We start from the raw sequence: 16,422 nt of genomic DNA, 5'->3' as shown, positions 1-16,422 counted from the left end.
TTAAACCCCGCCCGGGCCGCCCCTGATGATGATATAATTTAATGCCATTCTAATTCATATCTTCAAACCTTGCTACACAATATACTTATATTTTTACATACATGATTTTAATTGTTCACAATGCACAATTTGTTTTTTCAATGCTTTTATTAATTTGATGAGTGTTTGAGAGAAGATATGGAAAAGACATTAAAGTTGAGAAGAGATTTGATTTCAGAATAACATTTTTGGAATATTGGAAAGATGTAGTAAATGTAGTTAAATCAAAGTAACTGTGGAGCAGCATGACGGTCTCACAGGTCCTTAACACAAATATAGGAGAATGAGTCTGAACATTGCGCATCGTTCCAGCAACGGTTAGCTGTAAGGTGGAATAATGAAATAAGTTATTCTGATCATTAAAGTGGTGTTAGAATCAAAATAAAATAGAATATTTAACTTAAGGCACTTTGTGAAATCCAAATTGAGTCATTTCATGTTACTGTATGATGTAAAATTGTAGGATAGTAAATTATAACTGAAAGTATTAAAAAAACAGACTGTATTCTTACAGGAATAGTTGATCTCCAAACAGTTCTCGAGAACACCATTGTTGGGTTCTCCAGTGCACCAGTGGGTATACAAAAACACAGTTCCGTCACTCCACAACCAACGTCCATCCTAAAGAGTGAAGAGAGTGAATACAAAGTGTGCACTACTGTTGTCAGACTTCAGGAAGAAGCGAAGTTCAGATTTGAAGTCAAACCATCTTCATTAGAAACTTTGCCTTTACTGTTTAAAGCAGAATTTTTAGTTTGACAAACGATAGGTCTCTTAACACTCTAAACAAAAATTGGATTCTTTTTTTCTAGCCAAATCCTGGGTTGAGCCTTTTAGGTATTTTTGGGGGGTTATTTTATCAGTATTTGGGTAGTTTTCTTGTGTTACCCACAGCTTGGGTGTGTTATTTATTGTAGGCTTATGCCACAGGTCACTTCAGGAGAGAGCACAGCACTGTCAAAATGGTGCATGTCTTCTGTAAAATACAGGTTTGTGTACATTTTATTTCATCTATAAATTCGTTATTGTGCTGTATATTGTTTACATTTTATGCAAAGCAACACAGGGGCAAATACAGGGGCGCGATGAGAGTCACTAATTCTACACAAGTGTCGTATGACTCACGTTAGTCTTTTCGCCTGATGGAAACGCCGGATGCCTTGCATAAAATTTTATTCAAAAATATGCAGAACATAAATACGTGTGGTATTAAAATATGTTCTCATAACTGTACACTGATTGTTTATGGACAGGTTATTGAGTCATTTATATTTCGGCTACGAGAGAAATGCAGGGCGGCGGTCTGAAGTTAGAGGTTCCCCTGCTAAACACGACCCAAGTGCCGGCACAAGATCCATCGCCGTTACGGTGAAAACTGGACAACAGAGACTGGTCGATTACACTTGAATTACTTATGAATGTTTAATTTTTACTTCTAATATTTCTTAAACAAGCTTAAATGTTAGCAATATGTATTAAAAATTATATAAAATATACTGTACTGTAAAAGAAAAGAATCAACTCTGATGGGTTAATCAACTCATTATGCTGGGTTAAATAAACAACCCAATTTGCTGTAAAATAAACCCAGCATGAGTTCTGTCCTATATTTACCCAGCTCGTGGGTTGTTTTTGTAAGAATTGATAAATTAGGAAATTCCAGACAGTCTGTTTTGGGGGTGACCAGGCCCTGAGAGGACAAAAGGACCTCTCTGGAGATTAGCATTTGAACTGGCTCTCATGCACCATTGAGACGAAAGTCTCACCTCCGAGTCATCTAATCTACATCTCTTTCCATCTCCCCTCACCCCTGTCTCTCATGCTCACCTGAAATCACCCAAGAAAATGTATAGTTTAATGTGAATGATTATCACAGAGTATTTTCATGTTTGGTATCATTTAAAATGTCACAGTGCGACTGGTACAAATGTCCTACTTCCAGAATAAGTAAAACACAAGGTAATAAGGTTTTTGAAGGTTTATGGATAACTAGCATACAAGGAGGGGTTGGTCTCTAAGCAAATGGTCCCACACCCCCATGAAGATGCGACCACTGCATGCAAATTTCTATTGTTACATGGTTCCAGGTGAAAAGGTTTGTCTATTTAAGGAAGTGCAGCAGGGAGATCGGGGCCTTTTTCTGTATTTCAGATGGGTCCGTTAGGCTGGGAGATGTAGATCTCTCAGCCTCACGTATTTCTTAAATGTTGGGTTTGCATCTTATCTCTATTCCAGAGCATTTGATGTTTTGTATCGATTATCTTTGAATTGATTATGGAATTGGCATGATACATTTACCTGACATAATAAATTGTTACATTGTTGATCATTCTAACTGACTTTGATATTATTTTCATTGAAGAGTTAAACAGAATAGTCAAACGTTCACTCACTTTTAGTGAGGCACAGATATTATTAAAACCTTTCATTTATGGAGTCAGATGAATTAACGAGAGAATACATAACTAAATGTATTGTAAATTTGACCAACCAATATTTTGCACGAGTAAGGACAGAACACGTGATCCCTTCCCCGTGTATTGGCGAACCGGCAATTGGGCCAATATAGCGGGCCTTACATTTTTAACCCATTGTTTTTAGAGTGTGGACAGACAATTGAACTTACTTTTACAGCATCATGAGCACCAATCCAAGTACGTGTGGAAGAAGAGGGCAACAGATTCAGCAGGAAATAATTTTCCTGTTGATTATGCACAGATGCGAGATTCGCACCAATACTTTGACAGTTTATCTAAAGAGACAAAAAAAAAAAAAATGAATTGTCAATACAAAATCTTTTTTTTTTTTTTGGCATAAAGCAAGTGGCAACATTTTTGACATTTGCAAATAAAGTCTGCTCTAATTGATTATTTTCTCAGTACCAGTTTTCTGTACTATTTATTTGCAATAAAGAAAGTTTTAATATAAACAAATAATATTCCCACTTTAAAGTAGGTGTCTTTAATATCACTGAAAAAATAGGATTTACTTTTTAAAATCCTAAATTTGCACTAAAACACATTTTAAGTCAAGTTTACTGCTACTGCTCTGGGATGCGTTTACCAAAAGCATCGTTAGCCAACTATGTTCGCAAGTTCCGTCGTTATCAGCATAGTTCAACGAGTCGGTGTTTCCCGAAACCATCATTCTAACGAACATTCGCAAACAGCATCGCAAAGTTGTGTAGTTGGAACGACAGCTCTCGACCTGGGGTGCGTTTCCCAAAACCATAGTTGCTAATCTGTTAGCAACTTAGTTGGTTGGCAATGGGAAATTGCATTGCAATCAACAAAGTTGCTAACTTAGTTAGCAACTATGGTTTTGGGAAACGCTCCCCTGTGGTTAAAGCATAGTTTCTAGTTTACATGACGTGTGGACTCAATAAATCCTTATCTTAAGCCTGCTCCTGTCTGCCTCGCTGCCTGCTGTGAGTGTGTTTGTTTGCTTCGGTGCTGTAAGGCTGTTAGCCTTATATTTCTTTGTTTTGAACCATCATTTTACTACCATTTCTAGTTGTTTATACTACTACATTTTACCCAACATCTCAGATTAACCTGACATCGCTAGCTTTTGTTATTAGTACTACTAGCACAAAACGCTAGTAATTCGCTAGCCTGTTAACGCGCCACCCGTGCACGCAGCTATTTTTATTTATTTATTTTTCTCTCGCGCGTCCGCGCCTTTGAGTTCATAAAAAGCTCAGGTGAGTAAGAATCAGTCAACAAACACGGTGAGTAATGTCTTGTCCTGTTATTGTCACCTGCACTTCATGTCACATGTTTAGTATAGCCTTCTCTGTCGGCAATATAGGATTCATATGTGATAAATGTAAGGAGACAGTTAGGTTGACAGAGAAGATTTCAGAATTAGAAACACGCATCCAAACTTTAATTGAGGATAGTAAGAGTGCTAGAGATTCAGATGTTTTGGATGCGCATAGCATAGTGAACACTTTATGAGTCGGTTCCGGCTGAAGTAGCCTGTGCAGCCGGGCAAATGGGTGACAGTGAGGGATCGCTCTAGTCGCGGATCAAAAAAACACTCTTCCGTTTAGCCTAGAAATCTAGACGCACCCTAGCGGCAGCAAAATGTATTTCGCAGCCAGGTGGGTCTAGGCACTCTCAATAGACCTTCTAGCTGCAAAAACCTAAATTGGGTCAGGCCAATCACGTCGTGTATAGAGTAGGCGGGGGCGGGCTTAACATATGAGGACAGAGTTGTGACGGCTGCCACTTGAAAACAAAGAATGACGGCTGCTGATGGAGAACAACGGTCTTTCGAATCGGCTTTGGCCGCGACTCTGGAGGACTTGGAGTTAAGTTTTTCTTTGAGAAAAGAGCAAAGAACGGCACTTAAGTCATTCTTAAAAAAAGGAAGATGTGTTCGTCGTTTTGCCGGCCAGATATGGCAAAAGTTGAATCTATCAACTAAGCTCCGCTGTTGGGAAAACGCTCTGGGGTGCGTTTCCCGAAAGCATCGTTGGCCAACTATGGTCGCAAGTTCATCGCAATGTCCATTGAACTCTATTGGTAACGACGGAACTTGCGACCAAAGTTGGCCAACGATGCTTTCGGGAAATGCAACCCTGGTTGGTTTAAGCGCTGTCCTATTGCGTGCAGAGGGAATTTGAAAGACAGCCGTTTATCCCGCCCCTCGGATTGAGCCGTGTCTATGGTGAGTTTCCAGACCTAACATCTTGATGTAGGTCTGGCTTGCCAGGCTATCTTCCGTTCCGATTACCATAACAAATCGATTTGCCCCGCTCAGTGAAACACCCACTGAGAATGATTGTGCCCTAGTTATTGGCGATTCTATTACACGGAACGTGAAAATAGAGACACCAACCACCATAGTCACATGTTTGCCGGGAGCCAGAGCGCCTGACATCAAAGCAAATTTAAAAGTGCTGGCTAATGCTAATCGTAAATTCTCTAAGATCATTATTCATGTCGGCACTAATGATGTTCGACTCCGCCAGTCGGAGATCACCAAAATTAATATTAAAGAGGTGTGTGAACTTGCAAGTACGATGTCAAGGACTGTAATTTGCTCTGGCCCCCTTCCTGTTCGCAGGAGTGATGAGATAGTTAGTAGATTGTGTTCGCTTAACGGTTGGCTGTCTAGGTGGTGTCCGCTTAATAATATAGAATTCATAGACAATTGGAAAAGTTTTTGGGGCAAACCTGACCTGTTGAAAAGAGATGGTATTCATCCCTCCTGGGATGGTGCTGCTCTTCTCTCTAGTAATATGGCTCATAGTCTTAGAGCTCAAACATGACCATCTGGGGCTCAGGTCAGGAAGCAGACAGACTGGCTAAACCGACTGTCTGCTAGCGGCCTCACGTCACCAAGGTCAGATAAATCCTATCACATAGAGCCTCTTTCACCTAGCTATCATCATATAGAGACTGTGTCTGTTCCCCGAATTTGGAAATCCAAAAAACGTTTAAACCCATCTAAGGTTAAAAATTTAATTGATGTTCAACAAATAAAAAACAGCTATATTACAGATGAGCAAATGCTAAAGCTTGGGTTGCTGAAATGAGTCCACCCCGCAAGATTACTGTTATAAACATGAGCCTCGTCTGAAACGCAAAGGGGGTGGTGTTGCTGTAATTAATTACTGTAATTAATTTAAATATAATTCTTTTGAAGCATTGGTGCTTAATGTAAAAATATATAGTGTAAACGATAAATCACGTTTGAGATTTGTGCTGGCTACTGTATACAGGCCACCAGGGCACCATACAGACTTTATCAAAGAATTTGCGGACTTTCTATCAGAGTTAGTATTGGCTGCAGATAAAGTACTAATTGTTGGTGATTTTAATATACACATCGATAATGAAAAAGATGCATTGGGTTTGGCATTTAAAGACATTGTAAACTCAATTGGAGTTAGACAACACGTGTTAGGACCTACTCATCGTCGTAATCATGCTCTAGATCTAATATTATCACACGGAATAGATGTTGATGCCATTGAAATTCTGCAGCAGAGCGATGACATCTCAGATCATTACCTAGTCTTGTGTAATTTGCATTTAGCCAAGGCTGCAAAGCCGACTCCGTGTTTCAAATATGTGAGACCTATCACTTCTGCTACTAAAGATTGCTTTATTAATAATCTTCCTGATCAGTTTCATCATCTCAGCATCCCAGATAGCTTAGAACTATCTAGAACTAAGAACTAGATATTACAACAGAAACGTTTAACTCTCTCTTTTCCAGCACTTTAGACACAGTTGCTCCGTTCCGCTTAAAGAAGATTAAAAAAAATAGTCAAACGCCGTGGTACAACGAGCACACTCGGGCCCTTAAGAGAGCAGCCAGAAAAATGGAGCGCAACTGGAAGAAAACAAAACTAGAGGTATTTCGCATTTCATGGAAGGAGAGCTCAATTACTTACAGAGAGGCTTTAAAAGCTGCTAGATCTGCTTATTTTTCAACCCTTTTAGAAGAAAATAAACATAATCCTAGGTATTTATTTGAAACGGTGGCTAAACTAACGAAAAATAAAGCTTCAAGCACCGAAGTTTCCAAGCAACACAGCAGTAATGATTTTATGAACTTCTTCACTTATAAGATTGATAATATCAAGGACAAAATTATAACTATGCAAGCGTCTACTACAGTATCGCATCAGGCAGTGCATTGTAGTCTCCCTGAGGAAAAATTTTATTCATTTGTTGCTATAGGAGAGGAAGAATTTACTAAACTCATTAAATCATCTAAATCTACAACATGTATGTTAGACCCTATACCGACTAAGCTACTGAAATAAATACTTCCAGAGGTCTTAGATCCTCTTCTTAATATCATTAATTCGTCTTGTCTCTAGGATACGTACCAAAAAACTTTAAGATGGCTATGATTAAACCGCTTGTTAAAAAAACGCAACTTGATCCTACAGAATTAGTCAATTACAGGCCGATCTCGAATCTACCTTTTCTGTCAAAGATATTAGAAAAGGCAGTATCTTCACAACTGTGTTCCTTTCTTGAAAGAAATGACATCTGCAAGGATTTCCAGTCCGGATTTAGACCGTACCATAGTACCGAGACAGCTCTTGTTAGAGTCACAAATGATTTGCTCTTATCATCCGATCGTGGTTGTGTCTCGCTATTAGTGTTACTCGATCTTAGTGCTGCATTTGACACCATTGACCACAACGTTCTTTTAAATAGATTAGAACATTATGTTGGCATTACGGGAAATGCACTAGCATGGTTCAAATCATACTTATCTGACCGTTATCAGTTTGTAGCAGTAAATGATGAGATGTCTCATCGATCACAAGTTCAGTATGGCGTACCACAAGGCTTAGTACTAGGACCGCTGCTGTTCACTCTGTACATGCTACCCTTAGGAGATATCATTAGGAAACATGGCATTAGCTTTCACTGTTATGCTGATGATACTCAGCTCTATATTTCTTCAAAACCTAACGAAACTTATCAATTCACAAAATTAACGGAATGCATAGCTGATATAAAAAATTGGATGACTCGTAATTTCCTACTTCTAAATTCTGAAAAAACAGAGATTCTAATTATTGGACAAAAAACCTCCTCACGTAATAACCTAGAATACTGTCTAACACTTGATGGCTGCTCTGTTAAGTCTTCGTCGTCGGTTAGGAACCTGGGTGTGCTCTTTGATACCAATCTTTCATTTGAAAGTCACGTGTCTAGTATCTGTAAAACTGCATTTTTCCATCTTAAAAGTATATCTAAATTACGCCATATGCTCTCATTGACAAATGCGAAACAATTAGTTCATGCGTTCATGACCTCAAGGCTAGATTATTGTAATGCTCTACTGGGTGGTTGCCCTGCACGCTTAATAAACAAACTACAGCTGGTCCAAAACGCAGCAGCTCGAGTTCTTACCAGAACCAGGAAGTATGACCATATTAGCCCAGTTCTGTCAAAACTGCACTGGCTCCCTATTAAACATCGCATAAATTTTAAAATATTGCTGATCACTTACAAAGCACTAAATGGTTTAGCTCCGCAGTACTTGAGCGAGCTCTTAACGCATTATAGTCCGTCACGTCTATTGCGATCTCAAAATTCCGGCCAGTTACTAATACCTAGAATATCAAAATCGACTGCTGGCGGTAGATCCTTTTCCTATTTAGCACCAAAACTCTGGAACAGTCTTCCTACCATTGTCCGGGAAGCAGACACACTCTGTCAGTTCAAAGCCAGATTAAAGACACATCTCTTTGACCTAGCTTTCACATAATACATTATAGACTTCTATAATTTAATGTTAGGCTGCATATATTAGGTCAGCCGGAACCGGGAACACTTCCCAAAAATCCTGATGTACTCGTTACATCATGAGAAGAATGGCATCTACGCTAATTTTAGTATCTGTGTTTATCCCGAGGTTTTCCTGCAGCCTGCCGGATCCAGGCCGTATCCAGATCTGACGAAGGACCTTCGCCTGGACCCGATGACAACGCAATGCTGAAGTGCCAACTAGTTTCTCCCTATGGAGGATCCCTCTACCACTATACAGATAAGGCGTTGTCGGGAAAATTCGTTTCGCGTTCCTACCCCAAAGCAACAAAATAAAATAAATTCTTTATCAAAATTTATAAGGAAAGACAAGTACATCGTTTAGGCTTGGCTTGTAGGGAATTCCAAACCTGCGTATATTCAAACGCACATAACTATAGAACCCATTCTAAATGCGCATGTGAACGCCATCAGCGTGTCCCACAGGTTCGCGTTTAAAGTCTGTGTAGAGGGAATAGTGTCGTCTTAGCGGCCCCTAATTTAATAACAAATGATCGTTGCGACGGAAGCAAATCAATCAAAACTAACTTTAGATGGAAATAACTTAACTCTGCTATAAAGCCAAAACAATCTCTGTCACCTTAAATTATACGCTTATCTCTGTAAAGCTGCTTTGAAGCAATCTACATTGTTAAAAGCGCTATATAAATGAAGATGACTTGACTTGACTTGACTAAGCAAAATAAGCAAGCTGACATTCAGTAGTCTACAATCTTTATCTTTTATTTAGAATACATACAAATGTCACTTACGTCTTTTAGTTTGTCAAGAGATTTAAAGCGTCATTTTTTGAAGAGTGCGCATGTGCGAACGAGCTCTACTATAAGAACGAGCCTATGATCTAATCTGGAAATAAAGCAAAATAACTGAGAAAAATGAGAAAGTCATCAGATGCCATGTCTGTGATTTATATCAAAACTTCTATAATTAGATCTCAAACATATTCATTAAAATAAGTTAATACTTATCCACGTGCGTGACGTCATAAACCAACGTGGTTGAACGACCACTTTGCAACAATATGGTTTCGGGAAACAGTCGTGACTAGCTAGTTGATTTCTTCAAAGATGCATCGTACTGTAGTGAAGCAGCGAGTTACGTCGTTGTATGGGAAACGCACTCCTGTAGCCTACAATACCTGCTATTATCAAGTAAAATATACTTACTATTGAACTAAACGGAAGCAAGATATTTTCATTTATAAAGTTTTAAATATGTATATTTTTACGACAAAACCGCACGGATTACCCTCAGAAGGCCTTCGTTTATCCCCCTGGAGCCGGATGGATTACTTTTGTGAAGGATGCATGCATATTTTGGGACTTGAAGGAGTGGACCCCATAACTTCACATTATAACCACTGAAAGATCTAAGACATTTTCTAAAATAACTGAAAATGTGTTTGTCTGAAAAAAGATTGACATATGCATCTCGAACGGCTTGAGGGTGAGTAAATCATGGGTTAAATATCATTTTTGGCCGAACTATCCCTTTAAGTAGATAGTTCTGTAACAGAATGATCCACTAAGGCAAGATGTAGCAAACCCAAGTGCAACTTTAATTATCAAACATAAAACAAAGGCTGGAAACTCAGAACAAGAACAATTCAAAACTCAGAACAATTCATACACTCAGAACATTCAATAGACACAGGGCAAAAATGAGGGCTTAAATACACAGGACTAATGACTAGACAAGGGACACCTGTGAACAATGAAACAATGAACCAATGACAACATGACACATCAGACAAGGGAACACATGGTAGGATCACATGACTAGAACAAGAGATCACATGACATACATGAAACAGGAACAAGGAACACAACCCACAACCAGGGGGGTAATCGAGCTCTCGATTTCCGTACCACCCCCAGCGGCCGCCATTGGCTATCAAGCCTTCACCTGCTGTTAGCATTCCATTGACTCCCATTCATTAACTTTACGTAACTATACATCTGAGGCGTTTAAAGACTCCATTTGTCCATTATTTATTTTTAAAGAAACACGACAATGTATAAAATGCTCCATTTACCTTGTATCTTACGTTATGGCCCAGTAGAAGCAGTTTTTGTAAAAACAGGCTAACTATTGCATCATAAGCACGCGACTCTCTGGAAATTACCGTAGAGACAGGAGGAGAAGCTCGCAGTCAATCGGGGGGACGTGGAGGCATAAAGTCCGATAAAGTCAAGGGAGAAGCCCATAGAGAATCATAAAGTTGCTCCTGCTCCTAGCTTATGGACAGATCCTACTCACACTCTCCGTCTCTGCAAGATTCGGAAGGGAATGATTCAGATTTTTCTTGGCACAGCTACTAGAAGACTTACAACTGTCAGACAGGTTGCTCACATCACATCCACGTCGTCAAGCTCAGTTTGAGTCTGCGCAGTTCGCTCGGCAATCAGGAAATGAGTGCTTCTAATTTGCTTCACTTCTCTCCGTTGAAACCTATGGGGTCGCTGTGTCCAGTGTATATACTCTCTATGCCCACAACGTGACAAGTACTTAATTATATTTAATTCATTTAATTTAGTTTAGTACAGAATTATAAAAGTTGAGTAGGTTTTACTTAATTTTATATCGTTGATATTTACGGTTTAATTTCTACAAGCTTGAATTGAATTCTACTAATATAGAATTTGCTTTGTTTTGTAAATTCTTGCCTGAACTAACTTTTCCATGTAGAAATTACATTTGTTTTTTTCTGTTGCACTTACTTCACCACAGAATCATTTCTATCATTTTAAATGAATCATTTGATAATGCACTTATTGTGACATACATGTCTTTACATCTGTCTTTTTAGATGTAGTTAAAGGCACCTAATTTAGTTACACATTACCTCTGCTGTGATCCAGTCTGTCGATTGAGAAAAGTACTTGTAGCTTCGGCGTTCAAAATGTATCCATCTGGCAGGGCTTTTTTGGGCTAAATCAACTGCATCCAGTCCATTAACATTTCTTGTAACATTCACTGCAAAGAATGTTTTTATTTTTTATTTATGTAGCTTATTTTATGTTTGTGTGATTATGTGCTGAAAACATGTGTACTTTATACACTGTAAACCCCTTATTAATCATGCAAATCCTAGTCAGTGGAATATTGTACATTTCCAAAATGTTTGGGTTTTTACAAAATAAATGTCTTGGTTACCTTCTGCATCCCCCATGGAGAAGATAATGAAAAGAAGCAGACAACTTTTCAGCATTGCCATGATGAACCTGAAAGTAATAAGCAGGAAAAGTTAAATGTCTGCATGCACTCATATGCTGCACACGGCGGTTCTCAATGAATTTAAACACAAAGTGCAAAAATACTTCAGGAAGAACATTTATTCAGAGGGTTTCTCCATATCTATTGAATGAAGATGGGTCATATTTATACAAATAATATCAGGAAGTAACATCCAAGGTGTCCTATGGGCAAAGATCAAACTATCATTCCTGGCATATAAATAATTATAGTAGTTATTAAGAGAGGTCAAATGTTAAAATGTACATGTGTCTTGAGTTCCTGTTTGCGTGCAAGTGTGCCAGGGTTCAAGGTTCTTCACGGAAGAAAAGAAAAAGTAAAATTGGCTTATTTTTTTTAATTTTTTCTTTTGCAAGTTTTTGCATTCATATTTTTTAAGCAAATGTCACATGTATGGAATTTACTAAGTTAGGCAAAATTAAAAAGCATAAGTAAATTTAACTTGACCAGTTAGAGTTTGTGGAGTAAGTTCTACTTACTCATTTGAAGTTTACTTTGCAATACTCTGTTTCCAGTAATGTACATTTCACTCATTCTTTGTTTGTAAATTTTACTCAATGTACCCTGAAAAAATAACTTGTATGATTTACTTGATAAAATCCTCGTAACAATGTATACATTTTAAGTAAATTTTACTACTTCTCTGTACAACTTACCTGTTATTATCTAGTACAATCTACTTACTATTGAACTTAAAATTAAGAAATTGAACTTAAAACATTTGACATTTAATTAGCACTTAACATGTAATTGTAGTAATTAAGCAAATATTACTTCATTATTTTAAATGCATTTAATTTCACATACATAATTAAGTAACATCTACTTAACTAAGTTAAGTAAATTTAACAAAACTAACTTTTTACTCAAACAATATAACACTGAATTAAACCACACTTTTAAAGTGTATACTTTACTTAAAAACAAAGTAAATAAAACAATAGATATTGTATAGATTACTGTATCTATATAATAGAAGTAACATGGCTCCTGAACGCCTCAATAATTGATACACAATGACAGTAACATTCGATAGATCGTTTTTGAGTATAAATGTGTCATTTTGAGTACCTTTTTAGAAGAGAACTACCTTTTGATTTAGAATTTACATGTTTTTTTCCTGTAGCATTTACTACACCACACACACAAAAAATGATATATATATACACACACACACACACACACACACACACACACAGTATAATCCATGCTTTTAAATATGGTTTACTTGCAAGTAAACAACACAGTAGATTTTGTGTTACACTTTGTGAGACTACACATCTACACCAACTGAACACTGGGACCTCAATACTTGGTACACAACAGTGAAAATTACCCATTTATCGTATTTTTTGAGTAAATGGGTCATCTTTACAACGAGGGGACGCCTTTGTTCTGTTTAGGGCCATCACTTTGAGGAAATTCATTCCATATGTCATAAAACCGCAAGTTACTAAACCTAATGACGATATTATATGGCCTAGATAAATATAGATAGACATCTTAATAACTATTCTAAATAACTATATTTATTTATACCAAACATTTAATAACACACCTCTCCATGATATTATTCATTTTAAGTAAAGTGCTAGTATTTTTACTTTCCTACTGGCCAGTGACTATATACTATAGTATAATTTAGGCTATAGGACTATTTACTACTACTCAAAACATTTTATCTTATCTAACTTTGACCACAATGATTGAGTGATTGGCTGTTTGGGGTGGGCTCTGTCAATGATTTAATCATAGAAATATTGTAGAATTCAAATGAAGGTTTAAAAAAAAATGTTATTCAAATAAAGGTTTTAACGTGTAAAATGTTTGGGTTTTAAAACTGTCGAGGTGTGTGGACCTGTGGTTAGAAGCATAGTTTCTTTAGTTTGCATAACATATGGACTCAATAAATCCTTATCTTGAGCCAATAAGCAAGCTGACATTCAGTTAATTTAGGCACTTAACTCACTTTAATTTAGGCAAGGAAAGGCAAGACAAGGCAAGGCATGGCAAGTTTATTTGTATAGCACACTTCATACACAATGGTAATTCAAAGTGCTTTACATATAAGAAATTAAAATAATCAAAAGAAATAAGAATAATTAAAACAGTTTAGAATAAAAAATGAAAGAAAATACAGTGCAAACAGTCGGACGAACAGCGGCACAGTGCTTATTCAGTAAATGCACATAAACGTGTTTTGATTCAGGATTTGAATGTGACTACTGTAGGAGTGTATCTGATCTCCTCTGGAAGCTGGGTCCAGCTGCGGCTGGCATAATAGCTAAAAGCGGACTCACCATACTTAGATTGAACCCTTGGTATTTCTAGCTGATGTGATCCTAATGTTCTGAGTGATCTGTTGGGTTTATATTCAGTGAGCATATCTGCAATGTATTGAGGTCCTAGGCCATTGAGTGATTTATATACCAGTCATAAAATCAATCCTAAATGTAACTGGGAGCCAGTGTAAAGACCTGAGGACTGGTGTGATATGTTCATATTTTCTGGTTCTGCTCAGAATCCTGGCGGCAGCGTTCTGTATGAGCTGCAACTGTCTTATGGTCTTTTTGGGAAGGTGAAGGGGGTGGATTGGAACACACTGCTGCTTCGATGTATAATGAGTGATTATAATCGAGGTATTAATCAATATTTTTCCTTCTTAATATCAAATGAGTTGAATGACTTCTCTGGAGATTTTACTTTGTTATAGAAGTTACCAGTGTGATTACTGAAATGTTCTTTCCATGTAGGCTATTAATGTCTGTATTTGATATCTGAATGCAGTAACAGTGCTTGCTTATTCAGCCCGGCTTCAAGAAATGAAATATGGACTTGGTTTGTGTATGAGAAAGGTCTTCAACGTGTTAAAACATATATAGGGGTCATTGAAGCCAATGATTTAAGGGACCATTTCTTTGTTAAAGCCTTACTTTCCAGTTTAACTAAAGTGTTGCTCTCCATCAGAGCAACTACCAACTTCGCATTATCTTTATGTTTTGAGAAAACTCTCCTGTTTATAGTTAGAGCCTGGCCAAATCATTTTAAAATAATAAAAATGACAACAAAATGTGTTTGAAATAATTTTTTGTTCAATTTTAATTAAATTATTACTGTCCCTGGACCGGTGCAATAGAGACTACTCGAGTAAGACAGTAGCAGTGTCTAGGACCCAACAATCCTGGATCATGTCAACAGTGAAAACCAGATAACTGAGTAATTCATGTATGAAGAACGGGCCCCAGGTTCAGTTCAGCTTCACTGATCAATGTTTATATGTGAATAAAAGCCTAAATTTAATCGAGCGATCGAGTCTCTTCAAAAAAAAAAAAAAAAAAAACCCACTTTATTCATATGGATTAACTTTACGATCTCTTTATGAACTTTTTGAAGTGTCAAAGTGGTAGTTGCGTAGCTGTCAATGGAGAGACAGTAATACTGTTTTGTTAAAGTGCATGAATTAATTTCCCTTTCTAAGTTATTTGTATTTAAGTCACAAATAACTTGCTTGTAAGATTCGGCCTTTCTTGTAATTCGGCATTAGAAGGATGAAAACCCCTCGATAGGCGACTTAACAGACACAATGACTAGGCCCTAACTGGTTGCATTGTGTTCCTCCTGCCATTAGTGATGGGAGAAATGAATCTTTTCAAAGTATCGAATCATTTGAACCAAATGTTTCGCAAAATGATTCAATGTTTTGAAGTGTTCAAAACACCACACTCTGGCGGACCCGGTCCGAACAGTGGTGCAACAAAATAATCAGGCTAAACACGGATAAAAACAGCTTTTCCAACCCACTGCAAATGCTTTACTGAAAGTAAAACCTATCAAATGCAATTAACTAATCATACCGTTAAATATTAAGTGTCTGAATGTGTTCTTTTATCAATTTTTGTTTTGTTTGTTTCATGGATTGCTCAGCTAAACAGGACAATAAGAGACTTTTAACTACTATTATTCCTTTTAATTATTACTAATAATTACTAATGTCTCATTAAACCTGTACAAATGTATAAAACTGATCAGAGATCATGTAAAACCATAGACATTTGTTCAATCTCACCGAACCCAGGGTGCTTCTCAATATCCCTCCTCGTCTCCTCGCTCCTCCATCCTACAGCTGCCAACTTTTGAGTTTAGCTTTTAGATTAAAGGAGCTGTATGTAAGAAATCTATTTCAATTAATCATAAAATGGCCCTGATGTGTCACTAGACATTAAGAAATCATGTTAATTTCAAATACTTATATCACTGACAACAGTAGTATGGATAGGATATTGTCATTTAAAAAGTGGACTTGCAGCCCTCAACTGATGTTGATGTTGTCATTTTGTGTTTTGGCCTGAAGCGCCTCCCTCCACCTATCTGCCAATCATGAAGTCAGTAGTGTTTCGGGATCCGGGTTGCCAGCTTTGCTCTAACCTACCCTAGCTCTAGTCGAATAAAAATGTCTAACGTTACTAAATCAAAAAGACCTCGTTATAATTCAGAAATTCGTCGTGACAAAGTCCGAAATAAAACCAGAATTTGTATAGGAGATGCTTTTGAAAGATGGAGACGGCTGAAAACGGAGAAGAATTTGAACACAGACGCCAACGTTGCTAATTTTCTCCTGGACAGGTAAGATTCATCTAACTTTGTGCTTGGCTAACTTGTACTTGATGTCAATGCACATATCATATATTCATGACAGTCGAACAAAGTTATGCATGTTCGTGCAAAGTAACGTAACGTTAGCTCACATGGACGTATGCTAACATTAGCAATGCATTATAGGAGCCCGTTTCTCTGTCATTATGCTGAGACGCTGAGGAAA

At 37.4% G+C, this 16,422-nt stretch overlaps 1 protein-coding gene across 1 annotated transcript; it reads right to left on the bottom strand.

Annotated features, from left to right (window-relative positions):
- Positions 1–293: 293 nt before the first annotated feature.
- Positions 294–11,568, bottom strand: LOC311295591 (galactose-specific lectin nattectin-like; the record flags this gene model as incomplete). The annotated part of the gene is made up of 5 exons (XM_084417056.1): positions 11,505–11,568; positions 11,194–11,324; positions 2,666–2,791; positions 552–660; positions 294–361 (listed from the first exon to the last, which is right to left on the bottom strand). Exons 1-5 carry the CDS (start codon positions 11,563–11,565, stop codon positions 294–296), a joined length of 495 nt encoding a protein of 164 aa, XP_084273182.1. The 5' UTR covers positions 11,566–11,568.
- Between the last annotated feature and the right edge of the window lie 4,854 nt (positions 11,569–16,422).

Source organism: Rutilus rutilus (assembly GCF_951802725.1).
Source record: "Rutilus rutilus genome assembly, chromosome: 8".
Lineage (NCBI taxonomy): Eukaryota > Metazoa > Chordata > Actinopteri > Cypriniformes > Leuciscidae > Rutilus > Rutilus rutilus.
This window is presented reverse-complemented; position numbering and strand designations above follow the sequence as displayed.